Consider the following 15671-nt stretch of genomic DNA (forward strand, 5'->3'; position numbering starts at 1 on the left):
GCCAAGGAGCAGAGGTCAAGCATATCTCCCTAAATCTACAGACACCTTTGGGGAATTTGGTTGGTTGGCTCTTGAGTTGCACGGAAATGGAAGATCCCACCATTTGTTAACCAGAGATGTTCACTACCACAGCTCTGACAGGGAAGTTATCATCTTCCAGGAACTGCTTCAGTTTTGTCCCAGTGATATTCCAAAGACTTGTCCATAACTGAAACTACTACCCTGAGAAAAGTAAGGCAGGTTGCCTGGCTTACCTAGGCTTGCATAGCAGGAGAAAATACCGCATCCCAGGTTCCCATCCATTGGTTCAAAAGGATGTTATATAACTAAAATATACATTAGGTTTTGCTGATGTGATTGTCTGGGACGTCTTCTTTCATTTTCTTAAAAACACAACAGATCTTTGCTTCCTCTAGTCAAGCTGATTGTATTCTATAGCAACATGAGAGAGCAGTGGCTGGTTTCAGCACAGAGAAGTGCCACGTGAAGAAAAGTTTCTCTGCAAATGGATGAAAACCGATTTCCAAAGACCTTGGAAGTAAATTCACATTGGAACTATCACCACAAGGTGAGGTCTTTGCTCCACCTCACGTCCCCTCTTCGCATTTTTGCGCTTCCCCTTATTATTCTACTTTTCCCTCGGCTCAGCACCTTGCCGTTTAGCTCTGCGGGAGCACCAGGGTGTTTACTCTGCCTCTACAGCTATTGCAGGGTTACGTTTCTCAGGCCAATGGGCCAGATGAAATAAGATGGCTGCCCTCCCCTCACAGATGCTATTTTTAGATATTTTTTCTTTCTCTATTCAGCCAGCAACTTTCACTAAATGTGCAGGAATTTCTTATTCTGCTATTTGTTACCAACCCATCATTAAGGGGAGTTGAAAACAGCTTACGAATAAATAAATAAAAAAAAAAAAAAAACTATGGGCAAGTAGCGTGACCGTCTAACTGCCTTTTCCTTTTTTTTTTTAAAAAAAAAAAAAAAAAAAAAAAAGATTAAGAACACATTGTAAGACACGGGAAATAAAACAGTCCACAGATCATCAAAAGGCAAGAAATTCAACTCCCAGAGCTCGCTGGCTCTCTCTCTGAATGGTGTGCTTCAGCGAGTGCAAACTGACATGGCAGGGCAAAAAAGGAAGAGCGGCAACAGACTTACCCATTTTTTGGAGCCTCAGGGCTGTCAGGCATCATACGAAAAGAATTTAATAAATACATATGTTTAAAGTTATTTTAAATTATCTTTAATATTAGAAACTTGGTATTTACTGAAGGGATTAAAATATCATTGACATGGACACATACTGGCCAGGATATCTTCATTAAAGATGTTGTATTATAAGACACACAACAGTTGCCCACTACAAAAAAAAAAATCACATTTTAAAATCTTCCACTGAATTATGGCTATGTGTAAATTTTGTTTATCCTGCGACATACCAAACCTTCCTATCTAGTTTCATATTGCTAAATATGAAACATAATAATGCATACACACACAAAAACCTATGTTAAAGGATGTGTCCCACAGAAAGTCCCCTCCCTATCGCATCCTGTGCCAGCACCAGCAAATACGGTGAGGGCAGGTGTGCTTGTGCAGTTTGCCTGGAGCAAACACAACAGACAGTATATATCTGACAGCCACCAAAAGCGAACGGCTACGTGGACCAAGACCATGCAGAGCAACACCAAAGCTAAGGTGAAGGCTCCCCATGGGCTTCTGCAGTGGGCAAGACAAACGTATGGTGAGACAGAAGGAAACGCACCCGAGACTAACTTTTGGTAGGGAAACCATAATAAAGGACATTAAAGAATGCAATCCTTCCTTCCTCAACCTGTGAAGTTTTGGTTTTGTAACTGTGTCTTACACGAGTGGCCATTTCAGACTAATTAAAATATTTATTAGTTCTCCTCTCTCTTAAATACAGCGGAGGCACACACATCAAATGTCTTGTCCAAGGCCAACAAGGCCAGATCTCAGAGCAAGGTTTCAAATTCAAGAGTCACTGGGCTCCTCGTCACAATAAGAACAATCTGTTTTTATATAAACACTCATTTGCACAATAACAGCCCTGTTGCAGGTGGGGAGAAGTCCTCTAGACTGCTATTGTCAGACGAGTTAAAAACCTACCTGTGGGGATATCTCGGATACAGAGCCGGCATTGTTATGCGTTGAGTAATGCCATTTACCAGACTGTGAGAAAAGTTTGCTGTTAGAATAGCAGCAACAGCTAGAAAGAGGTATTTAATAATTAACTTTGAAGAAAAACTACTCAGGAAAGGGATTTCCGTGTGTGTAAAACCTGCCAGAGCCCCTAACACTTGGATTCTGCGGCTTTATTTGGGATTATACATGAACCAGCTCGCCAAGTTACTGAATTAAAATGCTGGAGAAGATCAAGCATTGCCCTTTCCGATCATATTAATATTAAAACAAAAATGCATTTCAGACAGAACTGAGGATGGGGGGGTAGAATCCCAATGCGCCATGCATTTCACACCTCCCCACAAGTTATGCAGAAGAGGTCGCCTAGAAGAAAATCTGAATTTAAGACCGAGTCCAATGGACAATTTGGAACTGAATGAGTTCAATCTCCACTTTGTACTCTCACTTTAAAGCTGGCAACAACCGGCACTGGCCCCGAAGAAGACATCCCACCCTCCCTTGCACCCCAGACCACTCCACTTTTGCCCACAGACTGCTTTAATCCCGGCACTAACATGAACAGTGAAGCAGAACAAAGCATCGATCCAGGTTAAACACCAGCTTTTTTCGTTTCGGGATGTTACTTTCAGCATCCATCACTGGATCGCTATGCAAATGTTTGCATAAGCAGGAGGAGGAAGATGGCAGAAGGCCAGAAGCAAACAGCGAGGGCCTGAAAAGGGCAGAACCGCTTTTTCCAAAGGCACTATTAATGCTTGCCAGTGTAAAGCGAACCCGAGACACCGCTGCCTAAGTGACAGGAAAGAAATCGACAGGAATACGGCCATCTGATTAACTCCGATGAAAATCTCTTGGTTATTAGTACCGAAATACCATCACTCCAAACAGTCCAGGGAACACCTCCTGGTTGGATTTTATTTACAAGTATAGATGCAGTTTCGGAGACTGAAAAATAAAGAACGACGACATGTATCAAGGCTCTAAGAAAGTTCATTTGTTATCCTGCAGTTCCCTTGCTCTGCCTCTGTAAAATGGGACAACTGATTCTGGAGTCTTCTCTAAAGCACTTGCACACTGTAGACGAAAATGCTAGAAAACCAAATCACTTGCACATTATTAAAAAAAATCCCCCTCCATAGTCATTACCTAAACAAATTTAATCCTACAATACTTTGCTACTCACAACCCCCATAATTATGGTTTTATTCCCTCTACACCAGTCCTTCACTTAAATTCACTTTGGTTACACTGTCTGGTAATGCATTTTTGATCTCTCTCTTAAATAACTGAAACACCCAAATAAATATTTTAGAAGATGTGTGCTGAGACATAAGTATTAACATACCAGAATGCCACGCATAATTCCTCCTTTTCTTTTCTCAGAAGCTGTTTCTCAGCGTGGCAACTCTTACTTCAAAACTTAAATATTTATTTGAATTCAGTATTGAAAATCAATGGCCAGATCCATTTGTTCTCACCGGCACCACCAGAAGATTCTTCCTACTGCCCTGTTTAAGGGCAGACTGATGCACTCCTTGATTTCTTTGCTAGGTGATCTGCACAGCTGACAAACTGTTTTGCAAAAGGGCTCAAGAGTGACACTTTCCCTCTTTTTTTAAGGAAAAAAAGAAAAAATTGAGTGAAGTAATTGTTCAACCTGCTCCTTATTTCTGAGGCAGCTTGTTATCCCTTCTTCACATATATTTGCACAGCACAGACTTGCCAAGAAGAGGCTAAGCCCCATTAACTTCTGGTATTTAGAGTCTTAAATACCAACATCATATGATTAAAGTGGGTCTTAAGATCAGACTGTAAGAATGCAATTCTTTTTTTTAAACAGATGTACTTGACCATTAGCACTCCTGTGCGCATACAAAAGCTACACATGCGACCTATTTCGGCAAGTATTGGGTAGTTTTTTGAAAGTTTCTTCAGTTTCCACGTAGCTTTAGATGCCAAAATTCTCCTTTGTCCTCTGTCTGCTCCACTTAGTATTTATTCAGCCAGTCACGGTATCTTCATGGACAGGCTGACATTCAATCAGGCAGATGCAAAGGGAGATTTTTGGGGAATGACAGATACCAAGAAGAGATAATTGACTTACTGCACTGAATGGGCAAGGCTGGAAGACAAGCAGAGAAACAGATGTAGAAAAATCTTAAAAACATTTGAAGTTTAAGTTCTACATGAGAAAACAGAAAAACATTTGAAGTAGGAGTCTGACACGAGAAAACAGAACCTGCTAGAAGAAAGAGGAACCAGGTGTAAATATTTAGCACAGAAATGCACAACCAGGTTGGTTAAAAATGGTTTAAAATCTTTTTAAAAGATTGAAATACATTACTAGGGGAAACATAGCAAGTATTTATAAATGTTAACCATGGTGAAGTTTACACTAAAGGCCAACTCCCACTGGCAATATAATATCTAAGTGCTTTCTTTTAAGGATCTGCAAGGTTTCCACTGCAATTCTGCCTGACCTTTACTTAAAGGTCATTCTTCTAGACAAGGAATTACGGCCAGCCTCGCGAGCCCCAGGGCAGGTAGCTTCTAGGCTCCGTTCACTTCTATAGTTGTTTTTAATATAGCCTCTAGTTTTGCACATTTATTAGAACTTCCATTTTCCAACAGTACTCACAAGTCATCCTTCAAATACTGCTTGCAATGGATACTACAACTTATGTAGGACAAAACCACACCTCACTTTGAAGCATGAAATAAGAGACAGCATCCCAAAGCAATTGCATACACTTACTCGTAAAAATAAGTTTCAATTTGAAAATTCATCTGTTGACGATGTATTAATCCAGAATTCTAAAACATTTTAAACAGATGTCAAGCAAAAGAAACTAAATAAGTAGCAACTAAATAACTAATTCAAATACGATGAAAAACAACCAAATTTCTTAAGATAACACACCAAGCATATTATCCCAGATACCAAAGTTCACCAGCATCCCAAATCTGACCTGTGTCTTCTTGGACTCATAAATTCAAACAAATAACCCTTTCTAAGCAAGTAGGGTTGGATCTGTCATACAATCTTTATATTGTTGATCCTGCTTGGAGCAAAAATAAAGAGTAAACTTTTGAGATCCTTTTTAAGCAATTTTGTATCTTGCATGGGGAATCAATCATGTATGTAATCCCACCGCAGTCAACAGAATTACTTCAGGAATAGCTCATTTCCTCATAACAGGACAGCTTTTCAGTTATCAAACCAGGCAAACAGGCTACAGATTCAGCTGTTACGCTGACTCTGTCCGCAGTCCAAAGTACAACTGATATTTACTGTCGTGAAGCACACTTGCACAGAGTACCTAGAGATTTCAAAGTTGCGAACTTCAGCAATGCAAAAAAGAAAAAAAATCCCCTTCAGTTATCTAAAACAAGAGTGACACAATGAGTAACTAGCTACGAATTGTCCTGTAAGTAATGCGGAAGTATTACACCACTCAATTTTTAAAAGTTGTTATCTATTTATGAAAGATGGATATAACGCTCGGTTTGGTTTCCCCAGAAACTTTCCTTACAAAACAGAAGCATGTAGAGAAAGCAATTTCACCTTCTAGACTTTCTGTTTCCAGCCTCTGCTTGCACTTGACTATGTAAATATCAAAAAGATTATAATATCTTGGAAGGGAAAGGACATCAGAGAATTTTTGAAGATTTACAATAGGAATTCGAAAAAATTTCAAAGCTTGTTGAACGTATTTACCTCAGGTTCATCTCCCCGACGGACAAAGCAGCTTAGCTGCTTGTCAATTTGCATTTGACGCTTATCAACCCTTTTCCTCTTTATCCACACAGAAAACATTTTTGTGATAATTCAAATACAAACATAATTAAATGTTAACAGTGAAGCACCATTGCTGTCTAACAAGATCAGGTCCTGAGAGCAGATAAAGCAGATTCCCTCTTCTCCTTACGTATGGGTTAGCATTTACGGTTTGCTCTAAAGTTCAACCTGAATTTTCTTCAGACACGATCCTGATGGGGATTACTATGTTATTTCAGTTTATTTGCTGTATAGACAAAAATAGTCTCATTGTTTGCATAATTTTAATCAAAGAAATAATACGTCGGTTAAAAAAAGCAAAGCTTCAAACAGATGCTCTTCTTATAAAACGATGAGTTATCTTTGTTCGAGAGCTGGTTGAAAAAAATTTAATTACCCTTTCTTGTTGTGCCTGTTGAGTTTTTTTCTTGTTTAGTTTCAATAAATTCCTTTTTATTTCAACTCATCAGGAAACACCCCTTGATGCTTGTAGAGGACACTGGGTACCCAATGTCTTCAGCAGCCTGCTAGGTGGGATTTGGGGGCTCCCATCTCAGACTCTCCAGGTCTGCAAGCCTGGGGCAGTCCCTTGCCAAAGTGCCCTGGAGACGCAGGGCAGCTGAAGATTTCCAAGTTACACCAGTGCACTGCTCTACAGAGGACACCAAAATACAGGAGTGTTGTTCCAAAAACCCAAAGAAATAAAGTTCTGAAATACAGAAATCCTCTGCAAAATATAACTTTTTTTCTCTATACAGATCTGCTTAACTAAAGCAGTTTGCAAGCTGTCAGATGCAGACACCAGTTTCACCGATCAGCTCCGTTTGTAGTTACGTTTCATTTGAATTACTAACATGAGGGTCCAGAAATCTCAGATCAGGAGCAGTTGTACAAACACAGCTCAAGCTGTGACCATTACTTTTCACCAGCGTCAGTAAGCACATTGGCAATACCTAAGGCAATACAGTAGGTGAATAAATGTCTAGTTTAGTTACTGCCTTTATTTCTGCATAGCTGAGCAGGAACAAGCTCTGGCCCCAGTGAGGACCCCTAAACCAAATTGCATAGAGAGGAAGGAAGAAAGGCAGAAGGAACTACCTGGTCTTTTTAAAAATTAATTTCTTTCCTTAATCAATAGGGAAGCAACAAACAAATGGTGATGCAGAACGATGTGCACACTGTAGAAGAACCAGGGCAGGTGACCAGCCCGTGGTTTAGCCAAACTCCAGTGTCAGTAAAGCCGTGTGCTGTGTTCTTGCTATCTCTGCACACATCTGTGTATGTCTGCAGCAAACATCCCTGCTTCCCAGAGACAGGTGGTCTCCAAGGTTCTCTTAACTGCAGAAAAACTTACCTGATTTTTTTCGGAGGAAATTTTGAAAAAGGGACTCTGCTGATCTTATCTGCATCTCACCTGCTTATTTTCCAACTCAAGGTAAGCACATCTTGGGCTTTAACTTGGGCTTTACTCCAGCCTGTACAAGCTAGTCTCAGTTTATGGCACGATTTGGGTTTGTGTACGTGAACAGTGATGGTGCTGGGAGGCTGGGGAAAATATCTGCAAGCTCAGAAAGGTTAAATGATCTGCCAAGATGACCCAGGCAGCACAGTGATTCTGTAAAAGAACTAAGAAATAAATTATCCTCTTGACCTTTGAAATTTTGATTCAACTTATTGTAAAGATAAGAAACCCATTTTTACCAAATCATATCTAGCCAAAATTTAGGCAATCAAGACACAATAAAACTGGTGAAAAGAACCAATTTTCCTCACTGACTACCAACAAGTAATTGTTGCCTCCGGTAAACAGCTCAGGAAATAAAAGATCGCTTCCAGGCAAGAAGAAAATAGAATGAGATACAGGCTTATGACTACTATGTAGAAGTAGGGAAACAAAAAATACAAAGAATACTAATGTTTAAAAATACAGAAAGATTCACAACAAGCTCTTGGAGCTTTCATTACTGAAATGCCAGGTGTAGCTTGGAATTTAATATTAAAAATAAATAGTATAATCACCCTGGGATAACTGCTCACAGTGCTTTTGATTTAGAGACAGAGTTTAGAGTACCAGCAGTACTGTTTTTCTAAACTATCCCTCTCTCTATGCAGAATCAAGATAAATATCAGCTTCCATGAACACAACGACAAGGATTCTTTGTTGTGCCTTAGTGTCAGAGGACCATCAAGCCATTTGGGTCCGAAGGGTCTCCAGAGGTCTTTGGTCCGGGTATGAAATCTGCTTGAGCTGCTCATGCCTTTACCCAGGTCTGTCTTGAAAACCTCCAAGGATGGAGACTCCATAACCTCTCTGAGGAGTTCTGCCTGACTGTCCTCATAGGGAAAGATTTCCCTTATAACTCATCTGAACTTCTCTTGTTTCAACTTATGACTGTTGTCTCTCATCCTTCTGCCATACAGTGCTGCACAGAGACTGGCTCTGTCATCTCAGTATCCTCCCTGTAGCCATCTCTTCTACGCGGCTGAACAAGCTCCTGTTCCTCAGCCTCTCCTTGCAGGACAACTACTTCAGCCTCCACCTTCTTGGCGGTCCTCCACAGAACCTGCTCTAGTTTGCCAGCATCTTTCCTGTATTGCAGGTGGGGGCATTGCCCAAGACTGGACACAGTACTCAAGATGCAGTCTACCAAGTGCCAAGCCAAGAGGTATCGTCACTTTTCTCTCATATCCAACCACGCTGGATGTATGGACAGCTTGATCTTACTGAGGCCAACAGCAAAATGCAGCACCTGTATCTGTATTTTATTTTGAAATAGAGCTGTAAGGGCTAAGATAAAACCTCTTGAAAGTTAGCATGCCAGCAAACATACATTTTGCAATCAGTATGGTCTCACATGTTTACACACTGCAAAATACACTCATGCGTATAAAGTTTTTCCAACCACACAAATGCATGCTTGCTGTTAAATCTACCACCAGGAAAATACTCCTTTCTTGTGTTCTTCAAGGGAGCATCACATTTTAAATCATCATTGACTGAATCTATCGTTTTATGCATGAACAGTCCAATCTGTAGTTTACAACAGATGCTCAGGTAAATTTCAGCATCACCAGAAGTTCTGGATTTGTTCAGACCACTTACAGTGATTTCTTTATAAAGTGTAACTTCTACCCGTGTATTTAGGTCTCTAATTCAGTCGTAGGGAATCTGAGTCCTAAAAAGAGGCTGTTGGAGAACTAGAAATACTTTAAACGGATTTATTTCTAATTGACTAGATTTTGTGTTGATTGTACTCCTGTAAGACTTGATTAAGTGAATTCATTACCATTTATAATTTTATGATGGCATACTTTGGAGATTCCAGCCATGGAAATTATCACAGTCTAATCAAGCACTTTAAAAAAAAAAATCTTGATTGAATCGTGGTATAAAATATTCCCAACAAAAAAAACCTGCATCTCAAACTCCAGGCATACTGCTATCAGTTCAGTAGGAACTTAGTGAAAGTTCTTACTACACGCTCCATAGGTATCGAGCAGCTGCTGATCCAGGATTTCACAGGCAGAAGCCTTTGTGATGGCCGCCCACACGGGACTGCGTTTCCCTAGGAACGAAGAGCAGCGATGCCCAAGAACACCGTACTTGACAGGACTCCCAGTTTTCTGTAAATCTAGGGGCTGCGGTGACCCTGTGAGACGCGCTCTTCGCTTTGCTTAACTTCTTTCTATTTTGCTGCTCAAATATTTCCAGGTGCGTTGCTAATCGGAACAATTTCTATGCAAAGCTCATTTCCTAAGACCGCTGTTGATGCTGTCAGAGCTACCTATCCCTGCATCTCATTTTAAGGGAAGAACAACGTCTAGGCAGCTCCACTTGCCATGTACTGCTGCTGTGCAGGAAAGGAAATAATTAAGCCCATCATGTGGACCAAATCCTTCAGGACATACCCATTATTGAGATTTACTGAACCCACTCTCTGCCTGGCTGCTTGTAGGAACAAACGAGGCAGAGACAGAAAGAGAAAAGTCCTCTTTTTTTCAGCATTAATATAAAACTAGAAATATATTTTGGTCAATTTACACTTTTAAAGGAAAGAAGCATTAAAAAGATATTTGCCATTAGGTTTTATGTCTGTTTCATGCTCTCCCATTGATTTTACTTAGTCTGCCTTACAGTTTTGGTTTTTTTTAACACTTGCCTCCTCTCAAAAGTTTTCCGCAGGCCTTACTAAATCTAAACTCCCCTTCTTCATATTGCTTTTCAGCCACGCGTGGACAGTGACCATTTCTGCCCTTTGTGCGGTACTGGAAGCATATCAGAGTTTAATTTTCTTATATGCTTTCATTTTTACTTCATAATTTTGACACTTCTCCTGTCTCAGGGAGCCACCAGCTCCTTCCTAGGTTTTTGTACAAGATTTCAGGTTGTCTCCTAACTTTCCACCCAACAGGTAGGTCACCAGGGGCTGCTCTCTCCCTGGAAGCTGCACTTCCCACCACTATAGCTTGCTTTTTCTTGCCGTGGAGGGTTTCCCTCGCTCCTACCTGAGCCACACTAGGCACCACCACTGCCTTTGCAGGAGGACCAGGCAAGGTGGGATGGCCCTCAGACCACCTCTTCTTGCAGCAGCACCCAGGCTGCTGGCTTGGCTGCCTGGATCCAGGCAGGTACTCAGGGTGCAGGGCTGGATCCACCATCTCCTAGCCTCAGGAAGACTCATTAGATCATAGCAAGTCAGAAAGAGGCATACAAAATTCATGTTTTGCTATATTAAAAATAACCAGATATATAAATATAAAATTACATTTTGTATATTATAATAAAGGATGTTAAATAGATATAAGTATGGAAAAAAAAAAAAAAAACCCCACTAACCTAAGACTCAAAACCAAATGCGCAACAAAGACCTACAATAATATTTTTAAGAAAACCAGAACTGGCACGATAGTTGCACTTCACTGACTACTCAAAGCACGTAAAGCGCAGAGGAGTGTTTACAGCCTGTATCAAACATCGCTGTCACCGCTGGCTCGCACTACGCAACCGCAGCGTGCTCAGTCATGAACGTCGGCTTTTCACATCTGCAGGGACTGTGAATGCTAGGAATGTAAATGGGAAAGAAGGGCATTAAAAAGAAAAAAAAAAAAAAAGAAACCAAGACTGAAAAGGCAAGCAGAAGCCTTACACAATCACATCTATATCTTAAACTTATTGAAAGCTATTTCAGCCACACACTGAGGTCTTTCTATTCCAACAAAGAGTGGGAAACCGAGCAAATAATTTCAAAATTGAGCAACTTAAGTTCATTTTCCTGTTCTTAGAATTATTTCACATATTTCCTTTCACAATCCACACTTTCTCAATTCTGTATCCAACTCAAACATACACATCCCTTACCAGGGAGCGACAGCGCGGGCGCAGATGGATCATTTGGGTCACACCACAGACTAAAGACCAGCTTGACTCTTGAAAAGCTCCTAACCACAACCGCAAACTCACTTAAACGCTTCGGCCAATAAAACATAATTATTCACATCATCTCAACACCCTGTTAAATTCCATACTTAGAATCCAAATTTGCACACCCGTTTCGGTACCATTACCTTCCTCTTCTGGCACAAATATTTATCTTTGACAGTGGCACTAGCCACAGAAGCAAACAGTCAATTATTAAATGCCAGATAAGCCAGAAATTTTTGTTGCACTGGTCTGTGAGGTATGCAATTTTTTTAATCTTTCTTTCCTTTTTCCATTTATATCGGCTATTGCTCCAAATTATAGTACTTCATGTCACCACACACTTTACGGCAAACTCTTTCACACATTTTACGTAATTTTTGTATTTTCACTCTCCTTTCAGTGCTCATCCAAAGACAGCGCTAGGACCTGTGTTCATAATGTTCATAATTAACACAGAAACCATAGCAGTAATGTAAGAAAAGAGACCTTCAGTTTTTCTTACCACAGAGAAAATGAGGTTTTTTTACTTTTCAGATCATACAGAAGTATCAAGCTTTACCAAAAGAAACCAAATTTTAAATCACTGTCCTTTTTGTCCTAATTTTCTGATTTCTGAGTTTAAAGCTTCTATTTATTTTGCCATGATTGAACTGGAAGCCAATAAAAAAATTCTAGTTTAAGAAATTGTGTTGCACAAAAACTTCCACGTCATCTCTGGAGTACTACCAAAACTTTTAAAATGGTATTTTAAAAGAATCATAGAAAATATAAGATTCAAAAAAAAAGGTAGAGACTAGAAGCCTGTTTGAGTAAAAAACACAGAAAATGCAGCATTCAGATAAGGTAAAAAATAAAAGGATATAAGGAACATGTTTGTGCTGTATCACAACAGGCTCTACACTGCCTCTCTAGCCCATCAATTCTCACCGAATTGTATGATAAGGGCATAACAGCACAAAACCCCAGAAATTCTTTATCCAAATCTAACAGCAGTTGCAAAGTTACAGTGAACTCATTAATAAATTGCTCCTATAAAAAAAAATAGGGGGTTTAACATGTCTAATACAAGAAGTATTATAACATTAGTCTACCTGCTAGTTCCTGTTTCAAGTACACTCAGGAGGAGGAAGAGAGCTGTTAGGCGTGAGGATAAAAGTTAACAAGACCTGCCAGCCGTCTTCACTACAGGTTACAGTTAAACCGCAAACTCCTCTGCTCTGAGATCATTCTTGTAATCCACCCAACACTGCCAAGCAGGATGAGCAACCTTTTCCTTGCTGGGGATCAAGTAGGTTTTTCAAGAATTTTCACCACCAGTCTGAAATACACCTTAGCAGAATCCAGCAAGACACACGGTTGAAATCCTGGCCTGTAACTGTAGGTTTGCCCACCTGCTATGAGTAACTTCAATGATTTCTCCACAAAAAAAAAAAAAAACAGTTTGGCACACTTACCTGTCAATATACAGATGACAGCAACGGTGTCAAGATGATCATTGGAATCTAGCTCGCTCTCATCTCCGATTCCTGTAAAAAAATACAGGAAGATGTAAAGAAGATTGACCTGTGGAGGAAGAAATTCAGTGACCTAATGGCCACCTCATTTAACATCTATAAAGCAGAAATGCTCACAGCATGAAGGGGATTTTGATATGATAGTCTGCAACAGAGAAAGGAAGTTTATCACATTGCAAATTTCCAACATATTTGTCATGCTGTAACATAAATATTACGTGTCGCTTTGCAAGGGCAAAGCCTGACGTAACTTCACTCACTCCAGAGTGCTTCTGGCAGCATGAGGTCAGCACTCAGGCAAAACCAGGCTCTCTTGGTTATCAGGGCAGACATCATCTCAGGCCAGATCTGACAGAAGGTGAAAGATGCTGCTCTGCTGCTTCCCACGGACATCTTCCTTGATTTAAGCACTGTCAAAGTACTGAGTGTCCTGGGCACATGCATTTGGTGAACAACCCAAATCCGAGCAGCAAGACGCTTGGTTTTTTCTCCCAAGTCCAGCTCAGATCCAGAAATCAATCTGCTGTTCCCAGCCCCACAAAGAGCAGACATCCCCAGATCAGCAGACCTGTGCTGAGCATCACAGCCCAGCTCTCAGCACAGTAAGGGACAGCCTACAGCGAGCCACCTGTATGAACAGATTCAAATTTTATTGTCTTCATTGACGGGTAAAAACTCATGCTGAAGAAAGTCTTGTCTGTCACATATTTCTTCCTTTTATAGATATAAATGGAAGGGGAAATCCAGATGTTTCCACTGAGAAAGCAAGTTTCACAAACTTTTTTACTTTTTGCTACTCTGGTGTGCAGTACTCCATCAAAAAAATAATACTTGATTACGTTCTATCTGTTACTTCTAACAGCATTAAGAGGTCTAAACAGGCACTCTCTATTCGACACAAGAAAAGTGGAAAGCAGTCATGCAGTGCCAGAAAAAAATACAGAACATGATCATAAGTGAAACTGGAATTACTCAAGGATAATCCTGTGAACATCACTGGCACTGCACCATTTACTCAAATAGAAATAAAAACAGAATTCACCTTAAATTCACCCGTCCTTCTTCTGTGCTGTATTAAATCCTTCCCACTGTGCACATTCAAGTAATAGTTAATGCTAATATACACACGCGTACTCAAACACTCAGACATACTTTCAGTGTATTTAAGCATATTCCTTATTTTAAGTAAAGACAGACTTTGACATATTTTACTAAATATAAACAAACCTATCCAGAAGTTTTGAGTAGGAAGAAAACACTTACAAATCTGTTTCCTGCACCTGCATAATTCTGCACAACTATCTTACAGCAACGACAACAACAACAAAAAAGCTATTTAAGGATATTTCCCACACCGAACTACTGTATTTTGTACCGAGGAGAAAGTAAGTTTCATTTGAGATTAAACCTCATAAGTTTTGCATTTTTAGAGCAGGAGATATAAACGTGATCTCCACAATTGTGAGGGTCACAGGAAAGGTAGGCAAGGAAGGATCATCAGCTGTTTCTCATGAGGCAAAAACCAGAATCCACACAAGGAAAGAAGCCAGCAGATTTAAAGCAAACCCAAACCAACTAACCTAACAGGTTTCTTAATCTCTGAGAGACCAGATAAACCGCTTCCGCTTTTGAAGCGTCTCTTTTACACACACACCAGCTTCCAGTTTCTACACGGATCCAGAGGCACAGGAGGAAGAACTGCCTGAGACTGGTAATACCCATCCCAGATGAAACTTTCCAAAATTGCTCTCAAATGCTGACACATCTGCTCAACACATGCCAAAAACAAGCTTTGCTGGTTTTAGGGAAAGATTTACAACTTCCTCAGTTTTGGGTAGCTACTGCTAAGATTTACTAAAGTTATATCCACAGCAATAGCCTGAACCTTAAGTATATATTTGGGACTTTGTTGGTAAACTACATAAATAAAAGAAGCAAGAAAAATGTTAAGCATTCAGCTACCAAATACCCAACAACAATAAAGGCTGCAGAAATTCATTGCAGGGAATTTTTGCACCTCATTGTGGAAGGGAGGAGAATGCTAGCGCCAAATGCTTTTGTTTACAAAAACTACCCAGTGGCATGACTCCATTTTGCATTTTGGATGTTAACTTATTTTTCACAGTACTCGCTAGAGCTAACCCTAAGGATAAGAAAATCAACGTCAAAAACAGTGGCTCGCCAAGAGCTAGCAAAAGCTCTTTAAATGAGAGTATTTGCATACCGCAAATTCATAGAAAACAACTTAAATGGTGCCAATACCGGCTTCTTAATGAGGCTGGGTGAATTTTAAGAAGAAAGACACCATCGTTGGAAAAGTGAGCAACCATCCTATCTTCTGCTTCTGCAAAAGGATCATCTTAACAGCTGTATGCAGACAAAAATTCCTGAGTTCTCCCCAGATCCTGTTTTCTCATCTCCTCAATCACAGGATCAGTAGAGAAGCAGCTCCTCTTTACCTCAGAGCCTCCAACGTGTCCCTAAATAAACCTCTGTGCGGTGAAATCCCAAGTTACTCGCACATCCCTAGCACTTCCTATCAAAACAGGTTTCTCTTCCAGACGTTGCTTTCACGTGTGGCTGGGCGAGAGCCACGCACAGGCTCATCCATCCCTCAGGCCATGCACCAGACATGATGGGGAACTGCTGACCTCATGCCTTTCCCTCCGTGGGAGCTCTAGCGTGGGTCTCTCCTGTACCTCATAGCCCATTTTTAACACATTTGTAGGAACATAAAATCTCCAGAGATTTCTGCTCCCTTGAAAAAAATTTAGCTGAAGCTGAGCAATAA

General features: G+C 40.3%; 2 protein-coding genes across 2 annotated transcripts in view; both read right to left on the reverse strand.

Annotated features, from left to right (window-relative positions):
* Positions 1–3622, reverse strand: part of SHANK2 (SH3 and multiple ankyrin repeat domains 2) — a 318926-nt gene extending 315304 nt beyond the window's left edge. Inside the window, exon 1 of the mRNA XM_086748644.1 lies at positions 3512–3622. The gene's annotated coding sequence lies outside the window, so the exon portion shown is untranslated. The remainder of the gene's footprint in view (positions 1–3511) is intronic.
* Positions 3623–12819: 9197 nt separating this feature from the next.
* LOC147600622 (uncharacterized) overlaps positions 12820–15671 on the reverse strand; it is a 30793-nt gene continuing 27941 nt past the window's right edge. Inside the window, exon 4 of the mRNA XM_086749633.1 lies at positions 12820–12892. Coding sequence (XP_086605759.1) covers positions 12880–12892 — 13 coding nt within the window. The 3' untranslated portion in view covers positions 12820–12879. The remainder of the gene's footprint in view (positions 12893–15671) is intronic.

This window comes from Chlamydotis macqueenii, chromosome 5, assembly GCF_036417535.1.
Source record: "Chlamydotis macqueenii isolate bChlMac1 chromosome 5, bChlMac1.mat, whole genome shotgun sequence".
Classification (NCBI taxonomy): domain Eukaryota; kingdom Metazoa; phylum Chordata; class Aves; order Otidiformes; family Otididae; genus Chlamydotis; species Chlamydotis macqueenii.